This window comes from Aspergillus aculeatinus, assembly GCF_003184765.1.
Source record: "Aspergillus aculeatinus CBS 121060 unplaced genomic scaffold BO66scaffold_17, whole genome shotgun sequence".
NCBI lineage: Eukaryota > Fungi > Ascomycota > Eurotiomycetes > Eurotiales > Aspergillaceae > Aspergillus > Aspergillus aculeatinus.
The window spans coordinates 126,013-139,279 of NW_020291486.1; the positions used below are offsets into that span (position 1 = coordinate 126,013).

At 55.5% G+C, this 13,267-nt stretch overlaps 6 protein-coding genes and 1 non-coding gene across 7 annotated transcripts; 4 read left to right on the top strand and 3 right to left on the bottom strand.

Moving 5' to 3' along the window:
• Nucleotides 1-930: 930 nt before the first annotated feature.
• BO66DRAFT_437311 (uncharacterized protein) lies at nt 931-1,301 on the bottom strand (the record flags this gene model as incomplete). Its single annotated transcript, XM_025650978.1, has 2 exons — nt 931-1,213; nt 1,279-1,301. The coding sequence occupies 2 exons, from the start codon at nt 1,299-1,301 to the stop codon at nt 931-933; spliced, it is 306 nt and encodes a 101-aa protein (XP_025505113.1).
• Nucleotides 1,302-2,770: 1,469 nt separating this feature from the next.
• BO66DRAFT_448468 (isocyanide synthase family protein) lies at nt 2,771-5,024 on the top strand. Its single transcript, XM_025651746.1, has 4 exons — nt 2,771-3,086; nt 3,181-3,332; nt 3,391-3,953; nt 4,032-5,024. Exons 1-4 carry the CDS (start codon nt 2,902-2,904, stop codon nt 4,893-4,895), a joined length of 1,764 nt encoding a protein of 587 aa, XP_025505114.1. The 5' UTR covers nt 2,771-2,901; the 3' UTR covers nt 4,896-5,024.
• A 548-nt stretch (nt 5,025-5,572) lies between these two features.
• On the bottom strand, nt 5,573-7,357 carry BO66DRAFT_371736 (Zn(II)2Cys6 transcription factor; the record flags this gene model as incomplete). Its single annotated transcript, XM_025645463.1, has 4 exons — nt 5,573-6,400; nt 6,462-6,602; nt 6,672-7,223; nt 7,298-7,357. 4 exons carry the CDS (start codon nt 7,355-7,357, stop codon nt 5,573-5,575), a joined length of 1,581 nt encoding a protein of 526 aa, XP_025505115.1.
• Nucleotides 7,358-7,775: 418 nt separating this feature from the next.
• On the top strand, nt 7,776-8,813 carry BO66DRAFT_470480 (O-methyltransferase). Its single transcript, XM_025652790.1, has 3 exons — nt 7,776-7,806; nt 7,869-8,675; nt 8,737-8,813. Exons 1-3 carry the CDS (start codon nt 7,780-7,782, stop codon nt 8,767-8,769), a joined length of 867 nt encoding a protein of 288 aa, XP_025505116.1. The 5' UTR covers nt 7,776-7,779; the 3' UTR covers nt 8,770-8,813.
• A 1,419-nt stretch (nt 8,814-10,232) lies between these two features.
• BO66DRAFT_410467 (uncharacterized protein) lies at nt 10,233-11,071 on the top strand (the record flags this gene model as incomplete). The annotated part of the gene is made up of 2 exons (XM_025649241.1): nt 10,233-10,426; nt 10,543-11,071. 2 exons carry the CDS (start codon nt 10,233-10,235, stop codon nt 11,069-11,071), a joined length of 723 nt encoding a protein of 240 aa, XP_025505117.1.
• Nucleotides 11,072-11,491: 420 nt separating this feature from the next.
• Nucleotides 11,492-12,383, top strand: BO66DRAFT_470483 (Rieske (2Fe-2S) protein). The gene is made up of 2 exons (XM_025652791.1): nt 11,492-11,779; nt 11,852-12,383. The coding sequence occupies exons 1-2, from the start codon at nt 11,519-11,521 to the stop codon at nt 12,107-12,109; spliced, it is 519 nt and encodes a 172-aa protein (XP_025505118.1). The 5' UTR covers nt 11,492-11,518; the 3' UTR covers nt 12,110-12,383.
• A 123-nt stretch (nt 12,384-12,506) lies between these two features.
• Nucleotides 12,507-12,578, bottom strand: BO66DRAFT_t132. Its single transcript has one exon. It is a non-coding gene; the product is annotated as a tRNA-Ala (tRNA).
• Between the last annotated feature and the right edge of the window lie 689 nt (nt 12,579-13,267).

Below are 13,267 nucleotides of genomic sequence, written 5' to 3' on the forward strand. Positions count from 1 at the left end.
CCTTATCGATGTCCACATATGAAGGATCGTCCTCTTCACGGGAACGACGGATCCCTTGAAAGATAAGACTTTTGGGGTTGCATTAGGGTGGGGTCTTGGGAGGGGTTCCGATTCCATCAATGAGCACCCCGGCGTGTGCGTAAGGCACTCTTTTCTGCAGCGGTCTTTTCGACCAAAGGCAGTGACCGGTCGTCCCTGACATAGTGGGAGAAAGATAAGTCAAAGGAGCTATACCACAACTGTTTTGAGCTACATAGTTAGTATCACTAACAAACTTAGCACATACGACCACAGGGTGTGGAAAACAGGGCTTCCCGTCCGCTCAGCCGTACTTAAGCCACACGCCGGGAGGTTAGTAGTTGGGTGGGTGACCACCAGCGAATCCCTTCTGTTGTATGTTTTTGGCTTTAGATTGATTGAACTCTCCACTCTCCATCCTTGCTAGTTAATATTTGCGACGTCATCCTCGTTCTACGGAGTAGCCATCCTGGTAAAGCTGATCAATCAAGAACATTCAGCACTTGGCGGCATTCAGCCAGCCGCCTGAATGCCCCGATTTGCGGCTGGCTACATCACTGGCGCTCAGGGCAGGGCGGCAGACGAGATTGACAAGCTCGGCTTCGCGCTGATCAATACTGACTCCGATCGCAATTGATCAGGCTTTCTTCTTCTGCCCGGCTGGCTGCTTTTTCCTTTCCTGCCTTTTTATGTCCGTGCTCCTCTTTACTGGCCTCGGCATAGGGCTTTCCCCCTTTGTGAGCCGAGGGCTAATTCAGCGCTGTGATGTGAATACGGAGCTGGTTCCCTGTATTACTGAAGCCGAACCATAGGTGTATTCCTTGAATGTGTTTTTGGAATGAAATGCAATATCCTTGAGAGAAAAACTAAGATTCAATTCACGCACAACACGACCTTCCGGTCCCTATTCCCTCACGCATTATCAATAAGCTGCTGGATTTGGATGGGATCGAAGGGTGCAGTCTCCACCTCCTCCCCGCCCTTGTAGAGAACCGTCAAGGGCATCTCGTCGGGTGAATGCGGCGGGAGAATGAACCCACTGTTCACAATGACCAAGTCAATCTCATCTCCCCGGTTCTCATCCGCCTCCAAGAAAACTGGAAGGAAAGGCGTTTCGGGTCCCATCCACGGAGCCCAGTAATGTACCACGACGGACTTCGGGGTTTCGTTGATCGCCTCGATTACTTCGCCGGGACTAGAAGACGAGACGGAGGTCAGTCATCGGCGAGGAAATGGAGGGGAGGATGAGCCCAGGCGTACTCTTCAAGGACTTTGATAGGCATTTTGTGGCAGTATTAGGCTTCGAATTTGGTCTTGATTGATAGAGATCTTAGATATGGTCTTGGTCTTGGGGTTGATGGATATGCTGGGAAGCTGGCAACAAGCCGAAGCAGAAACGTGGCCTGAAGCTCAGTTTATAGAAGCATTTGGGGAATACAGCGTAAGCTTTCAGCTGCGGCTTAGCCCAGCCACGCTATGTGGATCAATCTTGTTGTCGTCTTATCACATCGGCTTTGGTGGAGGGGCTGGGTGGGCGATACGACTGAGTAAAGTTCTCAGCTCGTGGGTCTTTCCCCATTGTCGGGAGCTGACCGGCTCGTCTTACTACTCAGTATGGTCTGTAGTTTTCAGCTCGAGCTAAAAATGGATTAGATCTGCAATCTAAACGTCATCTGATGAATCAATCAATGGTAGGGTCTCCGTAGTTCAGCTGATAACAAATGGTGGTTACCGCGCAAACAGCGAGTCATGCTGGGTGGATCTGCCCCACAGATCTCTGAGAATCGACTCATCTCATGCAGATCCCTCTCATACGCAATCGTGAAGTCCAGCTGCCGCTCCCTCGATCTCTGCTACTTTATTTAAATTCTCCTTGGCAGTGTTTATACTCATATAGCTTGGCTTTGCGTACTGGAAGACACCAGGGCGCGATTGGGACAGACGGCCTTAGGGCCTCGCTGGAGATAACCCTATGCCGCCACAATTGTCTTCAGGGGCAACACGCCACCTGCACTGATCATACAGAATCCCACCTGCAAGAAGCTACGCTTACTCCAGTATTATCTAATCATGTCCTGGGAGCATCGAGAATAGATTCCGCATTGATTAAAGTATAGACAATAGGCAACTACTCAGCCACGGACTGTCTTCGCCCTCTGAGCCGCCACCTCGCCGGCAATCTTTCCAAAGACCGCCCCCCGCCGTAGGCGAACGTGATGCCACATGTGACGCCATAGGCCACAAACGGGCGCTGGCCGATGGACAGAGCCCAGTTACTCTTCGCAATGGCCAGCGCAGTACCTGTAGAGACATGATCGATGATGAAAGCATTGAACTTCTCGACCGCATCCGGAAGCGTGGCGGCGTTGTACTGTTTGCGCTTTTCTCTATCGAATAACTTGGCCTAATCTAAGCTCAACTCATGACGGTTAACGTCGGGAGGCGGGAAGTTAGGGCTCTTGGCCAGTGGTGACATGGCAGGGAACATTGACTGTCGCACTGTCTGATGTCCTGGCTCATGCTCCGGTAGCCTGTTCTTCGCCAGAGAACGTCCTCATTCGTTATAAGAGGCTAGCCACAGCTTGTGGGATGACTTGCCCAGACCCCCTTTTGACATCTGATTCAAGGCCGGCAAAATCAATAGCAATGTTCTCATCTCTGCATTTAAGAGAGATTCTGTTAGCTCCATCGGAAGATACCAGTCCCAGCCCATCCAGAATTTCCTCCTGAAATGCTTGTTCCATCCGCCACCCCCCGGTATCCGCCGCCTCGCAGCAGCCACCAGAACGCTAATTCAGGCACTTCGCCGAATGCCCTGGCTAACGAGACCCTGCACATTGAAGCCAAACAAGACACAGCTGGGGCTGTGGAAGCTCTCAAAAGATGGATTCATCGAGGCTAATGTCACAGATGGTCAGTCTGTTCCCCGTTCTTTTGCAACAAGGATGGCGCATGATGTGTACAGTGAAAGAGGAGAGCGACGACAGCCTAGCAAGAGATGTAGCGGAGGCAATCTTGCAAATCCTAGCCGACTACACCGTCAATTGCCAGAGGGGTGGACCCATGTCGTAGGAGGATGTGGAAGGCTTCCTCCCGACAATCACGAACTTTGTGCAGAAGCAAGAGCCTGTTCGAATGTTTCTGCCTGCGTTTTCTTTCAAGTCCAAACTACCAGGATAAAACCCTCGGTGTGCTCCCCGATCTTGGGAAGGAGTTGGCCTTGCAACATCTGAACGGGCTTTGCCTGAACATCACCCAAATATATTCGCCGGGGGTAGAGGTACATATTTCTTCGGACGGTCTTGTATATAACGGTAGGTTTATTTCCTTTCTATGATTTAGGTTAATCTTCGCCCAACTAACAAGTACTAGACATCCTCGGGGTCCCCGATGAAGTGGTTTGGGACTATGGCGAAGCATTGCGCCAGATTGCCGTGGACCAGAACCTGGCTCACATTCGATTCATTCGACTGGCCGACCTGCTGGAGCATCCCGGATCCACGAAAGAGTTCTACGTGGCGCATGCATCCTGCCTGCGCCGCGAGCTCACCCTGCGCTTACAGGACCTCGCTTTCGACCCCCGGGAGGCCATCAAAGCGGACATGGACCTCCTCCTCACGTATCGAGTGTACATCAAATTCCTGACCAAGGATTTAGCCCATCGCCCGAGGCTGGCCAAGTATAGACCGGCGCGGGCCGAGGAGATCTCGCAGACGGCGCGGCGCATGCTTGCGCGCGGGCAGATCTACGCCTCCGCCATCAAGGCTCAGCGCGGGGACTATGTGCGCCTCTCCATCCACGAGTCGACGGCCAGCCACAAGCTGTCCATCTCCCTGCTTCCACAGGATGAGATGCGCTCGATCGGCCACACGCCGTGGCATGTCTGCGTCGTGGTCGGGCTGGATGGCGCCTACCGAACCGCGCACGCCGACCAGGTGCGCGACACCCACGAGCTCGTCTACAAGGACGGCCGGCCGTATTGCTGCCGGGAGCGCTCGGAGCTTTTCGACTAGACGCAAGACGGGCTAAGAGTGCAGTTCGAGCATCTCTACCCCTGTGGGCTCGTGATCCGTCCCACCATGGAGAATGGTGCGCCTGCCCCTACCATCCAGTCCATTCCCATGCGCAAGGTCCGCCAGCTCTCCCACCACTTCTCCCCAGTCCTCTGCCGGGGATTCGGCCGCACCGAGGATGAGGCCGTCTTCATCGAATCCGCCAAGACGCTGGGGCAGGTCCTGCCGTGGACGCACGGGATCATCAAGAAGGTCAAGGACTCGAAGCGGGTGGACAAGCTGAACAACAACGTCGAGTCGAGCGAGGCGATGCCGATGCACTTCGACGGGATGTTCAAGTTCGAGCACGTCATCGACCCGGTCACCGGGGCGACCGAGCGGCGCCGGGCCTTTCCCCGGTACCAGTTCTTCACCTGCCAGGTTACCTCCCCCAACGACGGGTTCGTCCTCTTCGCCAGCTCCCGGCTGCTCCTCCGCCACCTACCCCACCCCTGGACCGTCGACCAGCTGCAAACCCTGACTTGGGGCATTGACAACGACGGCTTCTGGGACGCCCAGATCCACCAGCTGCCCTTGCTGGTCACGCACCCGGTGACCGGCCGCCCCTGTCTGTGCTGGCACCAGCCGTGGGACGCCAGCAAGACCAAGCTCTCCACCTGCGTGGTGAGGATCGAGAACGCCGCGGACGGCGGCGCCCGGCTGATCCCCGTCATCGACCGGCTCCTGTATGACTTCCGGGTGTGTCTGCGGCTCGCCTGGGAGGTGGGCGATGTGCTTGTCAACGACAACACGGCCATGCTGCATACCCGCACCGCGTATCAAAACAATGCGAATCGGAAATTGTGGCGGATTCATTGTGATTGATCCCTTCGAGGACGGCGATCGTGTTTCCTGTATATCAAAGCAGATTGTAGAAAACTCCATTTTCCACGGCTGGTTGCCTTGTCGGTCTGGGCGGATAATACTTCCCTCTATCGTACTGAGCTGCGGTCGTATTTTGGTAAAAGACATGCTCAAAGGGGGACTACTGCGTGTTGGGGTCGAGGTCAGTTAGCTTGGCGTAGGCTACACCTTTGGGCCTTTCTGACTGGAGTCCCGATCTTGGCTTGGTGAACAAAGCCTGGGCGCTTGGCCGGTCGAGGCTCCTCCCTATGTTCGTGCAGCGAATGAGGAAATACCCCTGCCGTTGCTTGGCTGGTTGTGGGGCTGCAGATGGATCTTATCTTGCCACACGATTGAGTGGGGAGATGCGTAGACGAAGCGGGCAGGCATTGGCCGGTTCATTCCCCAATCCGGCCGAACAATTATTGCCTCGGATCTTGATGTGGTCTGTTTTTGAGGGAAAGTGGCCCCTCCTCGGAGACGATGGGCCTAAGCAATGTCGTCAGCTAGCCTCGGAGTCTGCTCACTGGACCAGTCTAGCAGTATGGTTAGAATCCAGTTAACATTTCTCCAGGCCGCCGAGTCGGGCGCACAAGCAACCAGTCAGGTATCCGGTAGGATGCTGTTCATCTTCTCGACCGGTGAGACTCATGCTTCAGTCAGCAGTCAGCCCACCCCCCACGGCCCGGCTGAATCAAATGCAAGGCCAGCTTGTACCCCATGGTGGACCCCACACACTCAATCGCCGCCCGACAGAGCATGATCTGATCCGGGTCGGCGAAGGGGCAGTTGACAACCACCCACATCGGCCAGAGCAGCGTATACCCGTTGGCCAGCTTGGCATGCTCATGCAGCCGAAACCGGTGGCATGCCTCTACATCGAGACCGCCAAGCGTACTCGTGACCGTCGCGCAGATCACCTCCACCAGATACGCGATCCCATCCAGCAGGAACATGGCCGGATCATCCGGGAGCCCCAGCACCGCCAACTCGGGTAGGGAGGCGTGTCGGCCCTGCAGGAAGCACCACTCCTCCCAACAGTCGAGGAACTGCTGGTAGAACGAGATCTGCGCCGCCTGCACCCCGGCCAGGAAGCAGGTGGTCCACGGATCCCGCGCACGAGACTCGGACGTACTGCGGGAATCGGCGGCGGTGTGGTGGTGCTCGGAGAGCGGCGAGGGTGTTGGGGTGGGTGTGGGGGTAGGATTCTCGTATTGATTGCGCCAGTGGTTGGGGATGGTGGCTTGCCAGTTGTGGAGCTCGATCAGCAGGGTGCACGCCTGGACCAGCAGCGCGTGCAGGGTGTCGGCGTGGATTGGGGACGAGGGGCTCGTGCGCCGACGAGCGTCGGTGGCCTGCATGCAGAAGTCGGAGAGTTTGCCTGTCAGGATCGAGGAGCGGATCACGGTGCACGGGTGCGTGATCCCGTCGAAGGAGGGCGGCATGCAGGCATATCGGAATTCCCGGCGGATCATCGCCTGCACTTGCTGCGGGGTGGGCTTAGGGCGCGCTCTGTTGGTTGCAGCGGGAGGGCGTGCTGGTACTCACCATTTGGGTGTATGCCCAGCCGCATAGGCGCCGGCTATACTTGTTGCTTCTTGATGGGATGCCGCGCAGTTGCATGAGAGAGTAGATGCCGGGGATGTGGGGGTTCAGGGATCCTGTCGTCGCACCCTCCCCGCTCAGATCCTAGCCAGGTCCTCGGTTAGTCACGCTCGATATGAGTGTTCGTTGTATATCCTTGTCAGGCCTTCCTACCGAGAACATGCTCAAGAACAACGAGGCGGCAAATATCTCATCGCGTACTTGCGCCTGGCTGAAGCTCAGTGCCTGATTCAACAGCCGCAAGGCCAGACCATAGTGCCTTCGTGCATTGATCTGGAACTTGGGCACCCGCGCCCTGTGGAAGAGCGTCAGGTAGGACACCGAGAGAACGGCATGCTTGAAGCACGGATCGTTGCCCCGCTCTTTGAAGAGGTCCGGGAAGAAGGCCAGATGGCCCTCGCAGGGCGATCGCTGGACTCTCAGTACATGATGGTGGTGAAAGTAGCATAGTGACATCAGCTCGCTGTCCTCTGGAATGATTGAAGCAATCGTGCTTCTTGGCTGCATCTTTGCGGGGTCGACCTTCTTCTGCTTCGGCTCATGTGGGCTAGAGGGAGATGACCTCGCGTTTCGGACGACTTTCAACTTCCCGGCAGTGCTTCCCTGCGCAAGCTCATATCCCCGGAAAGCGAAGGAGTCGGGATAGCCCGGACAAGAGACCCCGTGCGTGCTGCAGCGCTGACAGCCTGGCTTGCCTTCATCGCACTGTACTTGGTTGTCAGTATACGTACAACTATTGCAGAGACATTTGGAGCAACAGAGAGCAAGTTCCCTCGTACCTTGACCTTGCGCTTGCGACAGAGAACGCAGCCGGAGCTTAGCTTGCCTGGAAAAACCATCTCGACGAGGCTGAGTTGAATGCATGCAAACGATGGCGAAGAAACAGAGTTTATCAGATGATCAGATTATCAAAATCGCCATGGCTCGGCGCTTATTTAATCTGATTGTCGTAGGAAGGCGACTGCGAAAGAATGTATCTGATTAGGGCTTGGCTTGAGCCCTACCCGGTTCCATCGGGCTTCTACCGCCACACTAGCCCCGATTCAGTACCGGCTTGCGAGAGCCAAGACCTCGGACTTCGGCGGTAATCTGATAGAAATCATACAATCCTTGGTCCATGGATATCAGGGCGGGCGTTCCGGGGATAAAATGGTCGGCGGTGGTCCAGAATGCATCAGGCACGTAACCAACTTTTTTTTTCGCATGACAATCTCTTCGATCTTAAGCATAAAGCATAAAGCATAATATCCTAACATCCGAGATGGGGAATCCCAGGTATAACCGTGAAGTATGCCACCTACCTCCCAATCACAGTAAAGCAGCAGGAGCTAAATAGTTGCGTGGAAACAGGACGGCCGCGAGCTCGTTCTCCTGCAACGCATCTTCTCCCTGCCTCATCTGGAGACCTCCCTCCGTGGCAACCCGGCAGCAGTCTTGGCAGAGATTGACCGGTTCGCCCGAGAACAATCCCATCTGATTCACATTGGCCCGGAGAAAGGCGCCGTGGTCTCCTCGCTTATTGCCGAGCGAAAGCCGCAAATCATGGTCGAGCTTGGCGGGTACGTCGGATATTCGACCATTCTTTTCGGCCACGCGGTGCGCCAAGCCGGAGGCCAGCACTATTTCAGTCTAGAGATCAACCCCGTCAACGCGGCCATTGCAAGTCTCCTGATCGACTTGGCCGGGTTGAAGGATTTTATCACCCTGCTGGTGGCCCCGGCGCATTTGTCTCTGGCCCGGCTGACGAGGCAAGGGGTGTTCGACGATGGCATTGACGTCCTCTTCCTCGATCACTTCAAGGATCGCTATCTTCCTGATCTCTGGCTGGCCGAGAATCTGGGGCTGCTGAAGCCGGGTAAGTCCGTGCTGGTCGCGGATAATGTCTCGCGTCGTGGGGGTCGACAGGAGACGGACGAGCCGAACAAGCCACATTATTTGGACTGGGTGCGGGGCTCCGTAGAGCAGAAAGAAGAAATTCTGCAGCGCTTTGCATTCAACGTGCCGTCGGATGTGCAGCTTGCAGAGATGGTGCGCGGGGGCGGTGATGCAGCTGCGATATCTGCGGGGTGGGACCTTGCTTTGGTTCCTGGTATGCCGAGGATGACCTATGAGTCCCTAGGTCAGTATTACACGGGACGAGACGATTTCAACGAGAAGGTATGGTGGCATTTTCCGCCTATGACTGCACTGACTGGATGCTGACTGCACGTACAAACAGGATGTAGACATTGCTCAGCTGATTGCACAGTAGAAATTGTGTCTGTCAGACGGGTCGCTGCCAGGCACTCACGGGCGGTTGGAAACCAGTTTCGATGCAGTGATCAAGTTATCAGTTTTGAATTCATAGCTCTGGTATCTTATGCTTGCCGAATCTTTTCTTCTGGAGAATTAGTTGATATACACGGCCGTTTGCTGTTCGGTCCATATGTTTTCATTTGCTAAGGTCTTTAGTTCGAACCGCTGCGCTGTATTGCTTGACGTAGTATCATCTCAGAGCAATATGCCTTTAGGTCCGTAGTTTCGAAGCATCCATCGCTCTTGATCATTGGGTATCTGATGGTGTGCTGTGCAGCTGGGTCGGAGATAAGTGAGGTACTGGGTAGCATTGCTGCACAGTACAGTACATCCGCTTACTTGGCCACACACCAATAAGCCTCAACAGTGATTTGTGTCATGAGACAAGCAATCTCGATATTTTCCAAAACATACATCCCTGGCTCTTCAGTGGTTGTTCTTCAGCTGGAAGTGTGCAGGCAGTCAAAGCTGAGGAAATGAGTTCTCGTGACATGATTGGCCGTGCGCAAAGAGCCAGCTTACCTAATCGGACCTCCTTCTGCAGTGTCCTTGTCCTTCCATTCACATCTCTCCTTCAATATCACGGTTGAAATTGATTGTAGTCTCCTCTCGGTCTTTCCGAGGCCATTGATCGACAGGTAGGAGGGATGCATATCGTGTACTGTACGTACTGTACAGTTGAGGAAGGTGATCTGACAGGGGCCCACATAGCGCTCCACCCATGACATGCCTGTCAAAGACTTCCTTACCTGTACTGTACTTTTGCCACAAAGTCAGTTCCGGCACAAATGATTCTGCTTCAGAAAGAGTGCATGATGTAGAGACACGGCAGCAGTGGCAATAATCATGAGTAATGGACAGTAACATTACCTTAACGGTGCTGAGGTTTCTTACCCGAAGCAAACAACGCGCCCCGCGCGTTGGGACAAACAAACACGCATAACTTATCTTATCATGGGTGGAATTTGATCCATCACATTCAACACATCCAAACTCTTCTTTTCCCTTATTTTTACCACCCACCCCCCCCAATTCCCATTTCTCATCCTATATTCCATTCCTTCCACAGCTCATCTCATCCCACCTCACTTCCCTCACACAATGGCATCCGAAACAACCAACATCCCGCGCAACAAGCGCTGGGCCGCGGTCTCCGCTTCCGGCAACGCCGATGTCGCCTACCACCTCTTCCTCAAAGAGAAGCCCAACCCCTACGAGTTTGTCTGCATCTGCCGGGTCCCCGGGGCGGAAGAGGACGAAGACGACGAGGAGGAGGACAGCGAGAACGAGAACGACGAGCCCGCGACCGACTGCGACGCGGGCGAGAGCTGCATGTGTCGCAAGCCGGCGGCCGAGCACCCCGACCACCGCTGGACCATCTCGCGCGCCGGCATGCAGCGCTTGAACACCTACCAGGACATGCTGAATCTGCGCAACCCGGATGCCTTCGACATGTACACCTTCAACGACCACGCCGGCTACGGCGCCATCGAGGTGGCCCAGAACGTGCTGCTCGACTTCCACGAGGCCGCCGGCAACTGGAAGGAGCAGTGGGCCATCTGCGAGGCGCTCGCCCTGCTGTTCAACACCGACTCGCTCGACCCCATGATTGGGTATGACTCACTCTCTGCTGATACAAGTGCCATGGGCGGTGCTAATCCATTGCCATAATTGACGACGGCGACCTCTTCCGGGAGACCATGATCATCCTCGAGCTGATGTTCCTGAGCATGCTGGCCGAGCTCGAGAAACAGGGTCAGTTGGCCCACGTGCGCAACCTCGGCTGGGTCATGGGGATGGTCGCGCGGGAAGCCGACGCCATGCGCTCCGACGGGTTCATCGAGGCGCCAGAGGGGATGAAGAAGAATAAGAAGAAGAAGGCCTACGCCGGGGAGCACTTCGTGCCGTATCTGCTCGCCTACGGCGCCAAGCACAACATCACCATGTACGGGCCGTCGAACATCGCCGACATCATCGCTGAGGCCGAGGAGGAGGCCGAGGAGCAGAACGTGGAACTCCCCGCAGCCGCCCAGGATCCCTGGGGCTGGGCGACGGGCTTCAAGGCGTACGAGCGCAAGAACAAGGCCACCGCCTATGGGGCGGGCAGCCGGGGCAAGGCGGCGATCGGTGGGGACTCCCTCGATATCACCACCTACTCGCCCGCCGAGCGCAAGGCGCAGAGCTTCAACAAGAAGGATCCCTTGACCAAGGATATGATCAAGGCGCTCAAGGACGGCATGTGTCTGAGCATCGGCTGAGCGGTGTGCTTGTCTTGTCCGTTGACTCTTGAAAGATGACAAATTATGTCAGGTTGAGTGGCTCTTTGGATGTTCTTTTGTTTTAGGGTTGATTTTGATAGCGAATGGTCTGGTTGCCCCGGCTTTATTTTGTGATTTCCGTCTCCAGACCGGACCTGTGCTATATGTGTGTATCGAACGAAAAAGTATTTGCAATTGCTACAGTGGAACTAGCCATGCCCGGCTTCGAATTGAGTCTCAATTGGATCCAACCCGCACACCACCGTAGGAATGCGACAGCCCTCTTGCGCTGGGGAAATTAATGTGGGGTGCGGAGAAACACTTGAGCTGGATGACTAATCGCCCTTCGCAAATTCCCCCCCCCCCCCCCGCAGGCGCGAAAAAGCGAGCGAGTCACATCGACTTCAATTGTCACTTTCCCAACTATACTCCCATCCCATACCGGCAATGAACCCCTTCCATCGACCATCACAGACAGCAGCCACCTGGCGCAAGGTCGGCCTCGCATCCGACTTCCCAGACGTCGACTCCGAAGATGCCAAGTCGCGGATCAAGGCCAGCTGCAAGGCATTCCATGTCCCCACCACGGCCACCACGGACGAGTGCCCGTCCGACACCCCCGTCGAGGCGGACCTGGACATGCCGGGCAACATCAACGAACAGGTCCTCGTCTTTCGGTACAAGGGCAAACTCCATGCTATTGACCATGTAAGCCTTCTTTATTCTAGATGCTATGAGTTTTGTGTAGACCAGCAAGCATTGATGCATATATACCCCCAGCAATGCCCTCACGCCCTGTATCCACTATCCTGGGGCAGCGTCTTTGATATCGAGGACTTCGGCATCACTCTCAGCGCGGGCATCAACTGTCCCAAGCACGGGTGGTCGTTCGATCTGTTCTCGGGGCAGGCGGACCGTGGCAACTACAAGCTGAAGGTCTGGGAGGTGCAATTGCGGGATCCCCCGGCGTCGAAGGAGGGGGCCGCAGGGCCTGCCGAGCAGGAGGTTTGGGTGAGGCGAAAGCAGCGGATTGGCTAGGGTGAGTAGCACGGATTGACGGTCCGAAGCTGATGGTATGTGCGGCCTCTCAAGCCACGTGCCCGTTGTGGATGGTTGTACTGAGGTTCATCGATGCATATCGCGTTGCTGTCGCGGGTGATGTCTTCACACTGGGTCCGTCCTTCCGTGGCGACCTTGGTTGTGATATGCAGTCAGCGTGGCTACGGGGTCTTGAAAGTCCCTGGATTGTACATAGCTCTAGAAGTCACTTGGCAACAAAGATGTACATTAGAATAAGGCTGGCCGTAGAGAGACGCCCACCAAGTCGTTTCTGGAAGGCGGCAAACGGCCCCAGACCACAACACTATTGGCCCAGTCGCTAAACAGCACTGCAGCCGAGAATGAAGCCCAAAAGGAAACGCGGGGCCAAAAAGATTGGACTTGGGGGGAATCGAACCCCTGACCTCTCGCATGCGAAGCGAGCGCTCTACCACTGAGCTACAAGCCCAAGTTGATGTATGGTGGCAAATAGTCATGCCTCTCGTACAAATCATCTTATCTACTAGGCAGCACTATTTCTGCATGCAAGATGCAACACTCGAGACAGCAAGTCCTTCTTGGCTGCATTGCCAATTGGCGCTTGAAGAGGGGCGGAACATGTCTTCCTCCAGTCCAGCCTTAAGGGGCGAAGCGCCAGTCTTGGCGTTTCTGACGGTCTTCATCCAATCTCGCTCCCATGACCCTGGAGACCCTCAGGACTGCTGAGGGCTGCTTGGCAAAGACCATAGAGCATTGGCACAAATCCACTTCATGCACCCCGATGGCTGATCTGTTCAGTCGGTGTCGCATAAGCCGACTTTTTCCCAGCCGCCACGATCACAATGCAAGCGCCCCCAAAGCAGTTCGAGACTAGGCGTGTGGTGTTACCTATCTATTCTGGGACTCCCAACGTGTAACCTCCCCACGCGCCAACGCTGCCATTGAGGATGACTGAACCTCCTCTTTCCGTCACATCGGCTGCCGACTATTGATTCCTGTCGACGATTACCCTGTCCCTGGGCCCAATGGCAACCGGGAGGGTGGAACCACCCCCCAGCGACAACCGCAGGGCCAAGAGAAACCAGTTTGATTTCTCCTCTCGGCAGGGCTGACTTGGGCAAATGCCAATCCCTTCTGCCTAGGCTGTCCGGGCTTGTT